This window comes from Triticum dicoccoides, chromosome 1B, assembly GCF_002162155.2.
Source record: "Triticum dicoccoides isolate Atlit2015 ecotype Zavitan chromosome 1B, WEW_v2.0, whole genome shotgun sequence".
Classification (NCBI taxonomy): Eukaryota; Viridiplantae; Streptophyta; class Magnoliopsida; order Poales; family Poaceae; genus Triticum; species Triticum dicoccoides.
This window is the reverse complement of record NC_041381.1, coordinates 581,569,651-581,588,827: the sequence shown is the minus strand read 5'-3', so window position 1 is coordinate 581,588,827 and position 19,177 is coordinate 581,569,651. Positions and strand designations below refer to the sequence as shown.

Here is a 19,177-nt window from a genome sequence, read left to right as displayed (position 1 = left end):
CTTTCATGTCACCGCGGTTTCTTCCGGCCAATAGTGGTGGCTGTTGGCGTGTCCTTTTCGTGACCATAAGAGGCAAGCAGGCACAACTTTGATTGGACGATATATGTCAAGTAAAGCTACCGATCTACTACGTCAAGATCGTCCATCGCTCACCCAGTGGACGCCGCTGAGTGTGAGGAAGCAGGTGGCTCTCTGGGCTTCCTCCAAAAATATCCTATGGCCAAGTGGGGCTTGACGCCAGGATATTTTTCCCCTTCTTGTGGCGACCATGGTGCCAACACGGCAAGAATGGTTGAGATATTTCAGTGGCCAGTGCTGACTATCCTTAGGAAAACGATCTTTGTCCTGGGTGGAGTACTAAAGAAAGGTCGTTTGCTAAAAATAGAAATGAAAGGCCCCTAAGAGATAAAAAAAGTAAGGACGTTTGCTAAAAATAGAAAAAGAAGTGGCCAGTGGTGACTGCTCGTTCGCTTGTGTCAGCGTGAGTGCATTTCCACCCGAGTGACGCGCCGCGTAGTCGCCGCGCTCGCGCCTATATATGCTTCCCCCGCCGCACTCCCATTTTCTCAGTAAAAACACCATCGCTCGGCCTGCTCAACCATCTCCACTAGCTCTCGACTCAGATGGACGTCGCCGATGCTGCTTTCAGGTCCAGCCAGCAGGAGCAGGGTCACAGGACCGTGTCGTCGGAGCCGCCGAAGCGGCCGGCGGGGCGGACCAAGTTCCACGAGACGCGCCACCCGCTGTACCGCGGCGTGCGGCGCCGTGGCCGGGTCGGGCAGTGGGTGTGCGAGGTGCGCGTGCCCAGGGTGAAGGGCTCCAGGCTCTGGCTCGGCACCTTCACCACCGCCGAGATGGCGGCGCGCGCGCACGACGCCGCGGTGCTCGCGCTCTCCGGCCGCGCCGCCTGCCTCAACTTCGCCGACTCCGCATGGCGGATGCTGCCCGTGCTTGCGGCCGGGTCGTTCGGCTTCCGCAGCGCGCGGGAGATCAAGCTTGCTGTCGCCGTCGCCGTCGTCGCGTTCCAGCAGCAGCAGAATATTCCTCCAGCCGCGTGTCCAACGGCGGAGCCGGCCGCCAGCCCGAGCAACTCTCTGTTCTACATGTCGTCTGGCGACCTGCTGGAGCTCGACGAGGAGCACTGGTTTGGCGGCATGGACGCCGGGTCGTACTACGACAGCTTGGCGCAGGGGATGCTCGTGGAGCCGCCGGACGACAGAGCCAGGCGGGAGGACGTCGAGCAGACGGGCGTCGAGACACCAACGCCGCTATGGAGCTATTTGTTTGACTAATTCAACACGCAGTGTAAAGTTGTCGATAGTTCTGTTTTGGGAACAAAGTGAGTAGGCAGTTTTTTTTTAACGTTGTAGTAGGCAGTTTGAAGCTCCCGGTTTCTACTTTTGTGAGAATGGGACCCTAAGAGCGTGTTTGGGACTGCTCTGCTCCTTAAAATTCAGCTCCGCTTCAGAAAATACAAGTCAAACGAGGTAGCTTCACGATATGCCGCTCCGCAAAAAAACTAGAATCTGGGGTACAGCTCCCAGTTTTTTATGAAGCTCTTCAGAGGGTGTTCCAAAAAACTCTAGAAGCTGGAGTTGGGTGGAAATTACCCACCACTGCCACCGGTAAGTCGATACCCCTTCGTTTCTCCTCCCTCAACCAATCAAATAGATCTTTTTCACCAAATTTCCCATTTTTGAAGCTGGAGCAAGATGGAAGCCAAACATTCTCTTTGGTAGTGCTACAACTTCTGAATAAAACTGCTCCAAAGTGAATTTAGTGAAGCGAAACTATTTTGATGAAGCGGAGCAGTCCCAAACATGCCCTAAGATTGCTCACCATTGTGGTGTAGTAGATTGGCTATTGTGGTTTAGTGGTGGCTATTGTGGTATAGTAGTAGCCTGATGATGATCTCAAAAGGTGCAAGATTTCCTTCATGCATGGGATTCTTGATCATTGTACTACCTGAAATAGGCTGACATTAGAAAGATATCTATATAGAAACTGAGAGCAGATTGTTACCCTTGCTCGGATTTGACTTCTTCGCAAAGAAGATCGCCGACACTCAGATGGGCAAGCCCAAACTGGTTTAAGATCTAAACACACTGAGTACCTTTGCCACTGCCTCGCCCTCCTACACCAGCAATATAAGCCATGCACTGGTGCAGAGACCTGCTATACAAACGATTTTTAACCTGTTTCCGCGACGGTGTTTGGAACCGTCGCCAAATGAGTGTGAGCGATGGGGGGCCGTTCCCACATGACCCAGAAATCGTCGGGGATAGACCCTCCTGGCACATAGACTGGGGCAAAGTAAGCTCGTGTGCGGTCTGGCGGGGCATCGAAACCCAATTGTTTCCGTTTGTATGTACATCCCACATGATGAATTTGTTGGAATATTCCCTAGAGGCAATAATAAAATGGTTATTATTGTATTTCCTTGTTCATGATAATTGTCTATTATTCATGCTAGAATTGTATTGACCGGAAACCGCAATACATGTGTGAATACATGGACCACAACATGTCCCTAGTGAGCCTCTAGTTGACTAGCTCGTTGATCAACAGATGGTCATGGTTTCCTGACCATGGACATTGGATGTCATTGATAACGGGATCACATCATTAGGAGAATGATGTGATGGACAAGACTCAATCCTAAGCATAGCACAAGATCGTGTAGTTCGTTTGCTAAAGCTTTTCTAATGTCAAGTATCATTTCCTTAGACCATGAGATTGTGTAACTCCCTGATACCGTAGGAGTACTTTGGGTGTACCAAACGTCACAACATAACTGGGTGGCTATAAAGGTGCACTACAGGTATCTCCGAAAGTGTCTGTTGGGTTGGCACGAATCGAAACTGGGATTTGTCACTCCGTATGACAGAGAGGTATCTCTGGGCCCACTCGGTAATGCATCATCATAATGAGCTCAATGCGACTAAGTAGTTAGTCACGGGATCATGCATTATGGAATGAGTAAAGTGACTTGCCGGTAACGAGATTGAACGAGGTATTGGGATACCGACGATCGAATCTCGGGCAAGTAACATACCGATTGACAAAGGGAATTATATATGGGATTACTTGAATCTCCGACATCGTAGTTCATTCGATGAGATCATCATGGAACATGTGGGAGCCAATATGGGTATCCAGATCCCGCTATTGGTTATTGGCCGGAGAGTTGTCTCGGTCATGTCTGCATGGTTCCCGAACCCGTAGGGTCTACACACTTAAGGTTCGGTGATGCTAGGGTTATAAAGGAAGTTTGTATGTGGTTACCGAATGTTGTTCAGAGTCTCGGATGAGATCCCGGACGTCACGAGAAGTTCTGGAATGGTTTGGAGGAAAAGATTTATATATGGGAAGTCCAGTTTCAGTCACCGAAATAGTTTTCGGGGTTGTCGGTATTGTACCGGGACCATCGAAAGGTGTCCGGGTGTCCACCGGGTGGGGCCACCTGCCCCGGGGGACTTGATGGGCTGAATATGGAAGGGAACCAGACCCTAGTGGGCTGGTGCACCCCTCCCCAAGGGCCCAAGGCGCCTAGGGTTGAAAACCCTAGGGGAGGGGGCGCCTCCACCTTGCTTCACTACAAGAAATATGTCGACTAGTGACCTTCTGTGAGTGACCCTGGAAGAATTGGTCATAGATCTATGACCATTTGAGATCAATTGGTCAAACACTGTTCGGGGGGCTCCAAACCCTAAACTATTGCGATCATTTTGGTCAGAAAGGTCGTAATTTCCTTACACGAAATGGTCACAAAGCAAACAGTGCAGGTCCGCTGCCTTATTTCTACTTGTTAACAACCAATATAGACGGTCATAGACTTGTAGATTGTGGTGGGTTGTGATGACTAGGCGCCATCTCATCAGTTTTGCCTATGTGTCATGTCCATGTGTCAATTTTTGCCCTAGGTTGTGAAGCAACCTATATTTCTGTTATTCCAAAAATTCCCAAAAAATTCTCATAAATTGTTTGGATCATATCTTCATCAAATATGTCAAAAACCTTCCTTCCCTAGTTCAAAAATAACTCAACAATATTCATTTTCCTATCCTGTTCAAAGCAGCACTTTGTGAAGGAAGTACCACTTTGGCATGTCCAAATGGTATCCATTTTCTACAGTGCTTTCATATGCCCAAATAACCATCCTCCACCAAATGCCAGCTCAATCCATTCATTATTTTGAGCCCAGCTTCAACATTCGTATTTATGTCTAGTGTGGTACTTTGCAAAGCAAGTACGACCTAGGGTCCTCCTTTTGAGGTGAAAATTTGTGAAGACGGTCTTCTTAGTAACTGATCATCCTCAGCCAAAACTCAAGCCATTAGCCATGTGCATTTCCCGTACCGCAAATCAAACACTTGGCTGCTTATTCATGTTTGAGCATCGATCAGTCTCCTTGTGAGAATCTTATGTTGTGATTTTCTTCCTAGCACCTACCTGGGGAGTGCCCAACCCACTAGACATGCCTAGGCCGCCCAGAACACATGGCAACGCCACGGTCACGCGGTGACAACGCAGCGGGCATGCGAGCTTACGCGCTCTAGAGTTGGGGCCCTCGGCCACAGTCCAAACCTCAATGGCTCGCCATCAAACCATGTATTTCTAATTAAATAGATACTTATTTACCTAGAAATGATTTTTGGAAAAAATAAAGAGCAAACTATGAGGCAGCTGCAGTTCAAATTTGACCCGCTTCCAACTAAATCGACGGGAATTTGTCCTTTTCACCAGAGGTGGATCAAAAATTTTGACACCCAACCATTTTGTCAATTTTGCATTAAATATGGCCTAGTATTTTATAAAATTGATTAGGTCCAATTTTGCAACAAATATATGGTAGGTCCTCCACAAAAAAAACTCATTTCAGGCACTCGGAAAATGGAAAATGAATTTTTCGTGCAAAGAAAATGAAAACTCTCTTAGGCAACATTGTTTGGAATTCCAAGATGCACCCTTGTGCACAATATGAGATCATTTGAACAAACTATGCCATGAATGTGACCATAAGATTGATCATTTGGCTTGAAAGTCATGAATCTTCACACTTTGATAGCTCATTTCTGAGAACACTTTTTTAAAATAATTACCGTATTACAAGTTTATTATTTTTCCTGGAAACTTGGTCACATATAATGACACAATGCGAAGGTTTTCCAATTTTTTGATTTTTTTTGAATTTTTTATGCCCGTTTCAAAATGCGGTCAAAACGGCGGGCTTGACCATTCCTAGCTAGTGGTTGAATCTTGGATTTTTTTGGTGTTTATCTGATTAAATAGATACTTATTTACCTAGAAATGATTTTTGGAAAAAATAAAGAGCAAGCTATGAGGCAGCTGCAGTTCAAATTTGACCCGCTTCCAACTGAATCGACGGGAATTTGTCTCTTTCACCAGAGGTGGATCAAAACTTTTGACACCCAACCATTTGGTCAATTGTGAATCAAATATAGCCTAGTATTTTATAAAAATGATTTGGTCCAATTTTGCAACAAATATATGGTAGGTCCTTCACAAAAAAAACTCATTTCGGGCACTCGGAAAATGGAAAATGAATTTTCCGTGCAAAGAAAATGAAAACTCCCTTAGGCAACATTGTTTGTAATTCCAAGATACACCCTTCTGCACAATATGAAATCATTTCAACAAACTATGCCATGAATGTGACCATAAGATTGATCATTTGGCTTGAAAGTCATGAATCTTCACATTTGATAGCTCATTTCTGAGAACACTTTTTTAAAATAATTATCGTATTACAAGTTTATTATTTTTCCTGGAAACTTGGTCACATATAATGACACAATGCGAAGGTTTTCCAATTTTTTGATTTTTTTTGAATTTTTTATGCCCGTTTCAAAATGCGGTCAAAACGGCGGGCTTGACCGTTCCTAGCTAATGGTAGAATCTTGGATTTTTTTTTTGGTATTTCTCTGATTAAATAGATACTTATGTACCTAGAAATGATTTTTGGAAAAAATAAAGAGCAAGCTATGAGGCAACTGCAGTTCAAATTTGACCCGCTTCCAACTGAATCGACAAGAATTTGTCTCTTTCACCAGAGGTGGATCAAAACTTTTGACACCCAACCATTTGGTCAATTGTGAATCAAATATGGCCTAGTATTTTATAAAAATGATTTGGTCCAATTTTGCAACAAATATATGGTAGGTCCTTCACAAAAAAAAACTCATTTCGGGCACTCGGAAAATGGAAAATGAATTTTCCGTGCAAAGAAAATGAAAACTCCCTTAGGCAACGTTGTTTGGAATTCCAAGATGCACATTTGTGCACAATATGAGATCATTTGAACAAACTATGCCATGAATGTGACCATAAAATTGATCATTTGGCTTGAAAGTCATGAGTCTTCACACTTGATAGCTCATTTCTGAGAACACTTTTTTAAAATAATTACCGTATTACAAGTTTATTATTTTTCCTGGAAACTTGGTCACATATAATGATACAATGCGAAGGTTTTCCAATTTTTTGATTTTTTTTGAATTTTTTATGCCCGTTTCAAAATGCGGTCAAAACGGCGGGCTTGACCATTCCTAGCTAGTGGTTGAATCTTGGAATTTTTTTGGTGTTTCTCTTATTAAATAGATACTTATGTACCTAGAAATGATTTTTGGAAAAAATAAAGAGCAAGCTATGAGGCAGCTGCAGTTCAAATTTGAACCACTTCCAACTGAATCGGCGATAATTTGTCTTTTTCACCAGAGATGGATCAAAACTTTTTACACCCAACCATTTGGTCAATTATGCATTAAACATGTCCTAGTATTTTATAAAAATGATTTGGTCCATTTTGCAACAATTATTTGGTAGGTCCTTCACAAAAAAACCTCGTTTTGGGCAATCGGAAAATGGAAATTGAATTTTCCGTGCAAAGAAAATGAAAACTTCCTTAGGCAACATTGTTTGGAATTCCAAGATGCACCCTTGTGCACAATATGAGATCATTTGAACAAACTATGCCATGAATGTGGCCATAAGATTGATCATTTGACCTGAAAGCCATGAATCTTCACGCATGATAGCTCATTTCTGAGAACACTTTTTTAAAATAATTACCGTATTACAAGTTTATTATTTTTCCTGGAAACTTGGTCACATATAATGGCACAATGTGAAGGTTTTCCAATTTTTGGTTTTTTTTGAATTTTTTATGCCCGTTTCAAAATGCGGTCAAAACGGCGGGAATAACCGTTCCTAGCTAGTGGTTGAATCTTGGAAATTTTTTGATGTTTCTATGATTAAATAGATACTTATGTAACTAGAAATGATTTTTGGAAAAAATAAAGAGCAAACTATGAGGTAGCTGCAATTCAAATTTGACCCGCTTCCAGCTGAATCAGCAGAAATTTGTCTTTTTCATGAGAGGTGGATCAAAACTTTTGACACCCAACCATTTGGTCAATTGTGCATTAAATATGTCCTATTATTTTAGAAAATCGATTTGGTCCAATTTTGCCACAATTATTTGGTAGGTCCTTCACAAAAAACTCATTTTGGGCACTCGAAAAATGGAAAAATGATTTTTTCGTCCAAGTCAACATTGTTTGTCATCTCAAGATATACACATGTGCACACTATTGATTCATTTTAGCAAACTATATGTGGTTAATATGTTAAATGTGTACCCTGAATTAGAGGGTGAAGATTATAAGAGAAGCAGAAGGAAAAAACTACCTAAGCTTAATTCTGATTGGTGGAATCACTAGTGGCTTGGATCGATGACCTGGCAAACATCAGTCCATCCATCCGTCCATCGGTCCATCAATTCCGACGGCAGCAAAACCCCCCTCTCTCGCAAACCCCACCCACGGCAGCAAGCCCTCCTATCTATTGCGCTAACCCTAGCGCTGCACTCCTCCCTTGCCGCCGCCACCTCCGACGCTAGATCCTGACTGCCGCATCTCCCTCCGACCTCGCCGCCGGCGCTCCCGCGCTCTCCCCCCTCCGTCACCTCCCCTCACCTCATCGGAAGAGAATAGGGAGATCGTGCCCGAGCAGGTTAGGCGGCGGCGCCGGCTCCCAGATACGCAAGGGCTTGGACCTAGAGCTCCAACCCCATGGCAGCGGCGGCGGCTGCGGTTGACAGGTCCACCATGGGCCTGGACCTGGAGTTCCGACTCCTCCATGGGGTCGGCTTCCAGATCCGCACCCCCATGGGTTGGACCTGGTGCTCCATCTCCATGGCATTGTCTGCTTCCGCTCGGTCGTATGCGTCCTTCTGCTGCTCGTCGAGGTAAGATATTCTCCCGATTTGCTCTTCCTTTCTCTTCCATTCCCTTACCTGACGTGCTGTGGCTTCCCTCCGTCCTCACGCAGAGCACCGTGGTCGTCATCGCGGAGACCTCCCGGCCTCGGCTCCGCTGCCTGGCGCGTTTTCAGGTCGTCGGTCATCCACCTCCCTCTCTCTCTTTTTGCCCCCCGCTCGATCCCATCTGCCTAGGTGGTAGCTCTGCGTAGCATCTGGTCCTTGCCATGCTCTGTGTGTCTATCTTTAGAGATGCTCTGTGTGTCCATCTTTAGATGATTTGATTTGCATCCTAGAATCAATTCATTTGCAATCCATTTGATGTTTTGAATTCATTTGCACAATTAGATCGAGAACAATTGCCACCAAAAAAACCTTGAGTGCTGCCTATGAATTGCCTCCTATGAAGAGGATGTAGCATCTCCACTTAATTCCCTCCCCCCCCTCCCCACTGCTCAATTTTCCTAACTGTATATATGTGCTGTGTGTACCCTTAGCCATTAAAAAACTAGTTGCTAATTTGATTCGCTGCAGTCTGTCTTAAGTTAGCTCCCAGCTCTCACTTCCGTTTACTTGAATGTTTAGGGTGGTCGATGAATGAGACAAATGCATTGCGCTCCTAAGAAGATTCTGAACTACCGAGGCTACCCAACTAGCTGCGAGTAGACAAGCGAAGCATGGCTTGGTTACTGACTGCGGTTACTGGTAAGAACCACGGTTACTGCCTGTGTATAAACCAGTTTTCAATGTACTAGCGACATGTTTTAGCAATTAAAGTTGCAGTTTCTATAACTGAAATGCTACAAAAATAGGGGCCAAAGTGGCAGATTGTTTCTTTTTGAGGGGCAAAGTGGCAGATTAGTTGGTACTATAGTAAGTTGCTTATGTTGGTGTGGCGCACTTAGTCATGTTTCTTTGCACTAGAATTTTCAAAAAACACATGATATTTTTAGGGGTGGTTGTCTGAACTGAATTGCTTAGAACTTTCCTATCCAAACAAGAGTTGCCATTTTTCAGTATAATATGAGATTTCTGTGATGAGTAGTCGGATCATTCCTACAGACTTTTGTTCTTTGATTTGAAAATTGTAGCTCACATAGTACAACAGTTGGTGTTGTAGCTGAGCACCTTTCTTTTTCTTCAGTACAGCCACATGTTTTTTCTTTAGCTCTCAAACTGCAGCTTACATGGTTGTGCTTTCTTAGCTCTTAGCTTTCTCAGTTCTTAAAATCCAGCTCAAATCGTTGTGATATATATATTTATCCTAGATAGACATTCAATATTGTTCTATCTAGTTCTACTCGGACAAGTTTCTCAGTTTCATTGATCCTCTCTTTTTCAGCGCGAGCGCCAACGCGGCGGGGCGGGGCTTGCTCGGCCTGTCGGAGCAGACCGCTGTCTACTTCTACCTGGTCAAGGGTGCGGACGGGAAGCTCAGCACTCACTTCTGCCAAGACGCCTTCGGGTATGCACACATCGATCTTAAATCTGCATGCACTTCTAATTATAGTGTACTGCGCCATGTTGTTTCAGCATTTTTGATGTAATAACATCTTTTCTTGTGGGATGGAGGGAGTGGCATCTATCTATCTTACCTTGCTGAGAAACTACTTGCCATCTCAAATCATGTTTGTCAGGTCATTGAAGGCGAACATTCTCGTCAAGGCCGTTTACGGAAGCTTCATCCCAGTACTTGATGGAGAAAATCTGTAAGTGAGAATACGTTTCTTAAAGTAAATTCAGAAGCGTCAGTCGACATATTAATTAAGATTGATTGGTCTTTGACTCATCAGTTGCTGATTTGATTTTGTCCTGGCAGGGCGCTACTAGCCCAAGCAGAACAGGAAGAATGTCATGCCGGCCCGCATCATCAAGCACACCATGGAGATCACACACCTCCTCACCGACGCCAACCCCATATTCCCTTCTCTCCTTCCTTGAGATAGCTTGTATTATATGATGTCAGTTTAATGGATGAGAGTAGCAGTAGGATCGTATTTTTCTTCAGCTGCTGTCAATTGTCACTGTTTGCTGTTCCTTCAGATAGCTAGTATTAACTGGTTGCTTGCTTCTGTACCATGCTATCTATGGGTTATTAGTATTGTTTATTCCGACCATGAGCTTGAATGGTGTAGGAGTACAACAGCACCAGGTTAATTTGTAGAAGTGAGGTTACTGAATTTTTTCTATGCCATGGTACAATAATAATTCGAATGGTAGCCAGTTGACACGAGCTGTTTGGCCCAATTCCTGGTCTCTATTAGGGGGTACAATTTATTACTTTCTGTATAGATTTGTTAGCAATGGATGAACTGATCAGGGAAACAGTTTTGAGCTGATCTGAAGTTCTGAATTGGTCCAGCACATCTGAATTTGGAGTGCTTTCTGTACTGCAGTCAGTGCCTCAGCGCTATATGTTAGTGCCAGGCTGTTCGGCAGTTTTCTGCTTCTCTGCTGGTAGCTTAATTATAAGAATACAATTCTCACTAAATGTACTTTGCATACTTACTGTATCTACTGTTGCCACAATCATTCTTGTACCAACTTATTTATCATAGCTAAACAATAAACTGTAGAGGCAATTTTGCAGCCTGTCAATGCCACCAGGATAACAATGACCCTTGCCCTGTTAATTTATAGTACTTCTGCTCTGCTCTGCTCCTCGAGGTACCCTCATCTTTGATTTCTTCCCTTCAACTCTCTGATGCTGCTTTCCTTCCTCATGCAGGCATGCCCCAATGCTCCCCTCGGTCTGGGCACCCGATGCCAGGCAGGCTGTGGATGCCTCGGACCTCAAGGCTGGCCTGCTACTCCAGCTGCTCCTGCCCCGGCCATGCTCAACTTCGCTCCTGGTCAGTTGCCGCAGGTGAGACACTTGCCTCCATGCTTGGATGATTCTACCTGCTCACTTAGTATCATACTTGAATCCATGCGTACATGGTACATATAGTATGACTGAAACTGTAGTTTTTGTAGTTTTACTTTGTGTTCTTATAGTTTTACTGAAACTTTAGAAATGACTGATGCACAAATTATTGAGAATAGAGAAGCAGCCTCAAGCTGATGTTGCAACAACTTGAAACGATGTGTCTAAATTCAGAATATGTTCTTTGATTCAGTGCTGATGCACAAAAACCTTCTCTGCAATATATTAACTGGTCATATTCTACTTCTGTAGCTATACCTTCTCTGCGAGCCCATGACTGCTCAAACAAAAAGAAAGAGGCTCTCAACTATTTGTTTATCCTCGTCCCTTTGATCAACGTAGTTTTACTGAAACTGTAGCTGGTACTTCCTTAGTGTTCAGTACATGGTACATATAGAGCTGCGTACAACAATTACAAGAGGCATTCTCTTGTTGATGTCATTGTCTCTAAACATTTAATAATGTTTCTTTTTGGTGATCTGGATCAGGATCTAATGTTGTTTAGGCTGCTGCTGCTATGACGGAAGATCAGAAGAGGCATGGAGATGCGCACCACCGTTTTAGTTGATGTTGCACCATGTTTTGGTGCTTGTGTATCTATTTTTGCTTGTAAGCACACTTGTATGTGCTTGTGTATCTATTTTTGCTTGTTTTAGATGATGTTGGACGTGCAGAGTTGTATGTGCTGTCGTGTGTATTTGGATGAATGATTTTTGAATTTAATCATTTAATTGAGAGAATTATTTAGTGTTTGTTGTTCAAATGTGTAAACTGGAAATCAGTGAAAAAAAAGACCAAATGTTCTATTGGACCAAATAATATATGGTCTCTAAAAAGGCTACAGCCCAAATAATAGTGGACTGGAACATTGTGCATTTCTGGAAAACCTGAACAAAAAGGCCTAATGAAATGGTTTGCAAAAGGGCCATGGCCCAGAAAATTAAAAGTCCGAATTGTAAGGCGTGGCCCATGAAGCCGACCAGAATTAACATGAAAAAAATACTAAATGGGCTAGGCCCATGTAGAAAATCGAATTGGATCGGGCTGAATCTTGTGCCACATCAGATTGCCACGCTGGATGCCTACGTGGCCTGGGGAGGTTGCTAGTGACCAAAACGCCACAATAGACGTATTTTGGTCATAAACGTCTATGACCTTCTCACAGAGAAGGTCGTGAATGTCAGTTTACGACCGCCAGCTTTTGACCTTCTGTTTTTTGTCACAAAAAGGTCGCAAATGAAAAATAGTGACCAATAGTCAAGGTCACAAGTTGACATATTTCTTGTAGTGCTTGGGGGGCAAGCCTCCCTCCTGGCCACCGCCCCTCCCCTCTAGATGGGATCTGGAGGGGCCGGCCCCCTCTCTCCTTCCCTTATATATAGTGGAGTTTTTGGGGCTGCCAAGAACAAGAGTTTTCCTCTCTCCTGGCGCAGCCCTACCCCTCTACCTCCTCGTCTCTCGCAGTGCTTGGCGAAGCCCTGCTGGAGTGCCACGCTCCTCCATCACCACCATGCCGTTGTGCTGCTGCTCGACGGAGTCTTCCCCAACCTCTCCCTCTCTCCTTGCTGGATCAAGGCACGGGAGACGTCACCTGGCTGCACGTGTGTTGAACGCGGAGGCACCGTTCTTCGGTGCTTAGATCGGATTCGGCCGCGATCTGAATCGCTTCGTGAACGACTCCATCGACCGCGCTCTTGTAACGCTTCCGCATCGCGATCTTCAAGGGTATGAAGATGTACTCCCCTCTCTCTTGTTGCTAGAATCTCCATAGATTGATCTTGGTGATACGTAGAAAATTTTGAATTTCTGCTACTTTACCCAACAGTGGCATCATGAGCTAGGTCTATTGCGTAGATTCTATGCACGAGTAGAACACAAGTTGTTGTGGGCGTTGATTTTGTTCAATATGCTTACCGTTACTAGTCCTATCTTGTTTCGACGGTATTGTGGGATGAAGCGGCCCGGACCGACCTTACGCGTACTCTTACGTGAGACAGGTTCCACCGACTGACATGCACCTGTTGCATAAGGTGGCTAGCGGGTGCCAGTCTCTCCCACTTTAGTCGGATCGGATTCGATGAAAAGGGTCCTTATGAAGGGTAAATAGCAATTGGCATATAATGTTGTGGTTTTGGTGTAGGTAAGAAACGTTCTTTCTAGAAACCTATAGCAGCCACGTAAAAACTTGCAACAACAATTAGAGGACGTCTAACTTGTTTTTGCAGCATATGCCATGTGACGTGATATGGCCAAGAAGGATGTGATGAATGAAATATATGTGATATATGAGATTGATCATATTCTTGTAATAGGAATCACGACTTGCATGTCGATGAGTATGACAACCGGCAGGAGCCATAGGAGTTGTCTTTATTTATTGTATGACATGCGTGTCACAGAATAACGCCATGTAATTACTTTACTTCATTGCTAAACCGTTAGCCATAGTAGTAGAAGTAATAAGTTGGTGAGACAACTTCATGGAGACACGATGATGGAGATCATGGTGTCATGCCGGTGACGATGATGATCATGGAGCCCCGAAGATGGAGATCAAAAGGAGCAAAATGATATTGGCCATATCATGTCACTATTTGATTGCATGTGATGTTTATCATGTTTATTACACTTATTTGCTTAGAACGACGGTAGTAAATAAGATGATCCCTCATTAAAATTTCAAGAAAGTGTTCCCCCTAACTGTGCACCGTTACAAAAGTTCGTTGTTTCGAAGCACCACGTGATGATCGGGTGTGATAGATTCTAACGTTCACATACAACGGGTGTAAGCCAGATTTACACATGCGAAACACTTAGGTTGACTTGACGAGCCTAGCATGTACATACATGGCCTCGGAACACAAGATATCGAAAGGTCGAGCATGAGTCGTAGATTTACACATGCGAAACACTTAGGTTGACTTGACGAGCCTAGCATGTACATACATGGCCTCGGAACACAAGAGATCGAAAGGTCGAGCATGAGTCGTATAGTAGATACGATCAGCATGAAGATGTTCACTGAAGGTGACTAGTCCGTCTCAAGTGATGATCGGACACGGCCTAGTTGACTCGGATCATGTATCACTTAGACGACTAGAGGGATGTCTATCTGAGTGGGAGTTCATTAGATGAACTTAATTATCATGAATATAGTCAAAAGGATTTTGCAAATTATGTCGTAGCTTGTGCTTTAGTTCTACTATTTTAGATATGTTCCTAGAGAAAATTTAGTTGAAAGTTGATAGTAGCAATTATGCGGACTGGGTCTGTATACTGAGGATTGTCCTCATTGCTGCACAAAAGGCTTATGTCCTTAATGCACCGCTCGGTGTGCTGAACCTCGAGCGTCGTTTGTGGATGTTGCGAACATCTGACATACACGTTTTAACGACTACGTGATAGTTCAGTGTGTAATGTTAAAGGTTTAGAATTGAGGCACCGAAGACGATTTTGAAACGTCGCGGAACATATGAGATGTTCCAAGGGCTGAAATTGGGATTTCAGGCTCGTGCCCACGTCAAGAGTTATGAGACCTCCGATAAGTTTCTTAGCCTACAAACTAAGGGAGAAAAGCTCGATCGTTGAGCATGTGCTCAGATTGTCTGGGTACTACAATCACTTGAATCGAGTGGGAGTTAATCTCCAAGATGAGATAGTGATGGTTCTCCATATTCACTGCCACCAAGCTATTAGAGCTTCATGATGAACTATAACATATCAGGGATAGATATGATGATCCTTGAAATATTCACGATGTTTGACGCCGCGAAAGTAGAAATCAAGAAGGAGCATCAATTGTTGATGGTTAGTGAAACCACTAGTTTCAAGAAGGGCAAGGGCAAGAAGGGATACTTCATGAAACGGCAAATCAGCTGCTGCTCTAGTGAAGAAACCCAAGGTTGAAACCAAACCCGAGACTAAGTGCTTCTGTAATAAGGGGAACGGTCACTGGAGCAGAATTACCCTAGATACTTGGTAGATAAGAAGGCATGCAAGGTCGACAGAAGTATATTGGATATACATTATATTAATGTGTACTCTACTAGTACTCCTAGTAGCACCAGGGTATTAGATACCGGTTCGGTTGCTAAGTGTTAGTCACTCGAAATAAAAGGCTACAGAATAAACGGAGACTAGCTAAAGGTGAGGTGACGATATGTGTTGGAAGTATTTCCAAGGTTGATGTGATCAAACATCGCACGCTCCCTCTACCATCGGGATCGGTGTTAAACCTAAATAATTGTTATTTGGTGTTTGCGTTGAGCATAGACATGATTGGATTATGTCTATCGCAATACAGTTATTCATTTAAGGAGAATAATGGTTACTCTATTTATTTGAATAATACCTTCAATGGTCTTGCACCTAAAATGAATGGTTTATTGAATCTCGATCGTAGTGATACACATGTTCATGCGAAAAGATATGAGATAGTAATGATAGTACCACCTACTTGTGGCACTGCCATGTAAGTCATATTGGTATAAAACGCATGAAGAAGCTCCATGTTGATGGATCTTTGGACTCACTCGTTTTTTTGAAAGGTTTGAGACATGTGAACCATGTCTATTGGTATGTACGCATGAATAAACTCCATGCAGATGGATCATTTCGACTCACTTGATTTTGAATCACTTGAGACATGCAAATCATACCACATGGGCAAGATGACTGAAAAGCCTTGTTTTCAGTAAGATGGAACAAGAAAGCAACTTGTTGGAAGTAACACATTTTGATGTGTGCAGTCCAATGAGTGCTGAGGCATGCAGTGGATATCGTTATGTTCTTACTTCACAGATGATTTGAGTAGATGTTGAGTATATTTACTTGATGAAACACAAGTCTGAATTATTGAAAGGTTCAAGTAATTTCAGAGTGAAGTTGAAGATCTTCGTGACAAGAGGATAAAATGTCTATGATATGATCATAGAGATGAATATCTGAGTTGCGAGTTTGGTACACAATTGAGACATTGTGGAAATTGTTTCACAACTAACACCGCCTGGAACACCATAGTGTGATGGTGTGTCCGAACATCATAGATGCACCCTATTGGATATGGGGCATACCATGATGTCTCTTATCGAATTACCACTATCTTTCATGGGTTAGGCATTAGAGACAACCGCATTCACTTTAAATAGGGCACCACGTAATTTCGTTGAGATGACACCGTATGAACTATGGTTTAGAGAAACCTAAGCTGTCGTTTCTTAAAAGTTTGGGGCTGCGATGCTTATGTGAAAAAGTTTCATCCTAGTAAGCTCGAACCCCAAATGGATAAATGCATCTTCATAGGTCACCCAAAATAGTTGGGTATACCTCCTATTTCATATCTGGAAGCAAAAGTGATTGTTTCTTAAACGGGTCCTTTCTCGAGGAAAAGTTTCTCTCGAAAGAATTGAGTGGGAGGATGGTGGAGACTTGATAAGGTTATTGAACCATCACTTCAACCAGTGTGTAGCAGGGCACAGGAAGTTGTTCCTGTGGCACCTACACCAATTGAAGTGGAAGTTGATGATAGTGATCATGAAACTTTGGATCAAGTCACTACCAAACCTCGTAGGATGACAAGGACAGGTACTGCTTTAGAGTGGTACGGTAATCCTGTCTTGGAGGTCATGTTGCTAGACAACAATGAATCTACGAGCTATGGAGAAGCGATGGTGGGCCCAGATTCCGACAAATGGCTCGAGGCCATAAAATCCGAGAGAGGATCCATGTATGAAAACAAAGTATAGACTTTGGAAGAACTACTTGATGGTCGTAAGGTTGTTGGATACAAATGGATTTTAAAAGGAAGACGGACAATGATGGTAAGTATCACCATTAAGAAAGCTTGACTTGTCGTTAAGATGTTTTCTTACAAGTTCAAGGAGTTGACTACGATGAGACTTTCTCACTCGTAGCGATGCTAAGAGTCTGTTGAAATTATATTGGCAATTACTGCATGATTTATGAAATCTTGCAGATAGGATGTCAAAACATTATTTCCTCGACGATATTCTTGAGGAAAGGTTGTATGTGATACAACCAGAAGGTTTTGTCAATCTTGAAAGATGCTAACAAGTATGCAAAGTTCCAGCAATCCTTCTACTGGAGTAAGCATCTCGGAGTTGGAATATACGCTTTGATGAGATGATCAAAGATTTTAGGTTTATACAATGTTTATGAGAAACTTGTATTTCCAAAGAAGTGAGTGGGAGCACTATAGAATTTCTGATGAGTATATGTTATTGACATATTGTTTATCAGAAATGATGTAGAATTTCTAGGCAGCATATAGGGTTATTTGAAAAGTGTTTTTCAATGGAAAACCTGGATTAAGCTACTTGAACATTGAGCATCAAGATCTATAAAGATAGATAAAAACGCTTAACAGTACTTTCAAATAAATACATACCGTGACAAGATTTTGAAGGAGTTCAAAATAGATCGGCAAAGAAGGAGTTCTTGGCTGTGTTATAAGGTATGAGTATTGAGAAAGACTCAAGACCTGACCGTGGCATAAAAGAGAGAAAGGACGAAGGTCGTCCCCTATGCTTTAGACGTAGGCTCTACAGTATGCTATGTTGTGTACCGCACCTGAAGTGTGCATTGCCATGAGTCAGTCAAGGGGTACAAGTGTGATCCAGGAATGGATCACAGGACAACGGTCAAGGTTATCCTTAGTAACTAGTGGACTAAGGAACTTTCTCGATTATGGAGGTGGTAAAAGAGTTCGTCGTAAAGGGTTTACGCTGATGCAAACTTTGACACTAATCTGGATTATTCTGAGTAGTAAACCAGATTCGTATAGTAGAACAGTTATTCGGAATAGCTCCAAATAGAGCATGGTAGTTGCATCGAGGAGATGACATAGAGATTTGCAAAGCACACACGGATCTGAAAGGTTCAGATCCGTTGACTAATAACCTCTCTCACAAGCGAGATGTGATCAAACCCCATGGGTGTTGATTCATTACAATCACATAGTGATGTGAAATAGATTATTGACTCTAGTGCAAGTGGGAGACTGTTGGAAATATGCCTAGAGGAAATAATAAAATGGTTATTATTGTATTTCCTTGTTCATGATAATTGTCTATTATTCATGCTATAATTGTATTGACCGGAAACCACAATACATGTGTGAATACATAGACCACAACATGTCCCTAGTGAGCCTCTAGTTGACTAGCTCGTTGATCAACAGATGGTCATGGTTTCCTGACCATGGACATTGGATGTCATTGATAACGGGATCACATCATTAGGAGAATGATGTGATGGACAAGACCCAATCCTAAGCATAGCACAAGATCATGTAGTTCATTTGCTAAAGCTTTTCTAATGTCAAGTATCATTTCCTTAGACCATGAGATTGTGTAACTCCCTGATACCGTAGGAGTACTTTGGGTGTACCAAACATCACAACGTAACTGGGTGGCTATAAAGGTGCACTACAGGTATCTCCGAAAGTGTCTGTTGGGTTGGCACGAATCGAGACTGGGATTTGTCACTCCGTATGACAGAGAGGTATCTCTGGGCCCACTCGGTAATGCATCATCATAATGAGCTCAATGCGACTAAGTAGTTAGTCACGGGATCATGCATTACGGAATGAGTAAAGTGACTTGCCGGTAACGAGATCGAACGAGGTATTGGGATACCGACGATTGAATCTCGGGCAAGTAACATACCGATTGACAAAGGGAATTGTATACGGGATTACTTGAATCCCCTACATCGTGGTTCATCCGATGAGATCATCTTGGAACATGTGGGAGCCAATATGGGTATCTAGATCCCGCTATTGGTTATTGGCCGGAGAGTTGTCTCGGTCATGTCTGCATGGTTCCCGAACCCGTAGGGTCTACACACTTAAGGTTCGGTGATGCTAGGGTTATAAAGGAAGTTTGTATGTTGTTACCGAATGTTGTTCGGAGTCCCGGATGAGATCCCGGACATCACGAGGAGTTTCGGAA

At 43.2% G+C, this 19,177-nt stretch overlaps 1 protein-coding gene across 1 annotated transcript; it reads left to right on the top strand.

Annotated features, from left to right (window-relative positions):
* The first annotated feature begins 585 nt into the window (after positions 1–585).
* Positions 586–1,501, top strand: LOC119348895 (dehydration-responsive element-binding protein 1B-like). Its single transcript, XM_037616900.1, has one exon. It carries the CDS (start codon positions 624–626, stop codon positions 1,290–1,292), a length of 669 nt encoding a protein of 222 aa, XP_037472797.1. The 5' UTR covers positions 586–623; the 3' UTR covers positions 1,293–1,501.
* The last annotated feature ends 17,676 nt before the right edge of the window (positions 1,502–19,177 follow it).

What these genes read in the sequence shown, in the direction of transcription:
- LOC119348895 (XM_037616900.1), top strand. Translation starts at nt 624, where the DNA reads ATGGACGTCGCCGATGCTGCTTTCAGGTCCAGCCAGCAGGAGCAGGGT.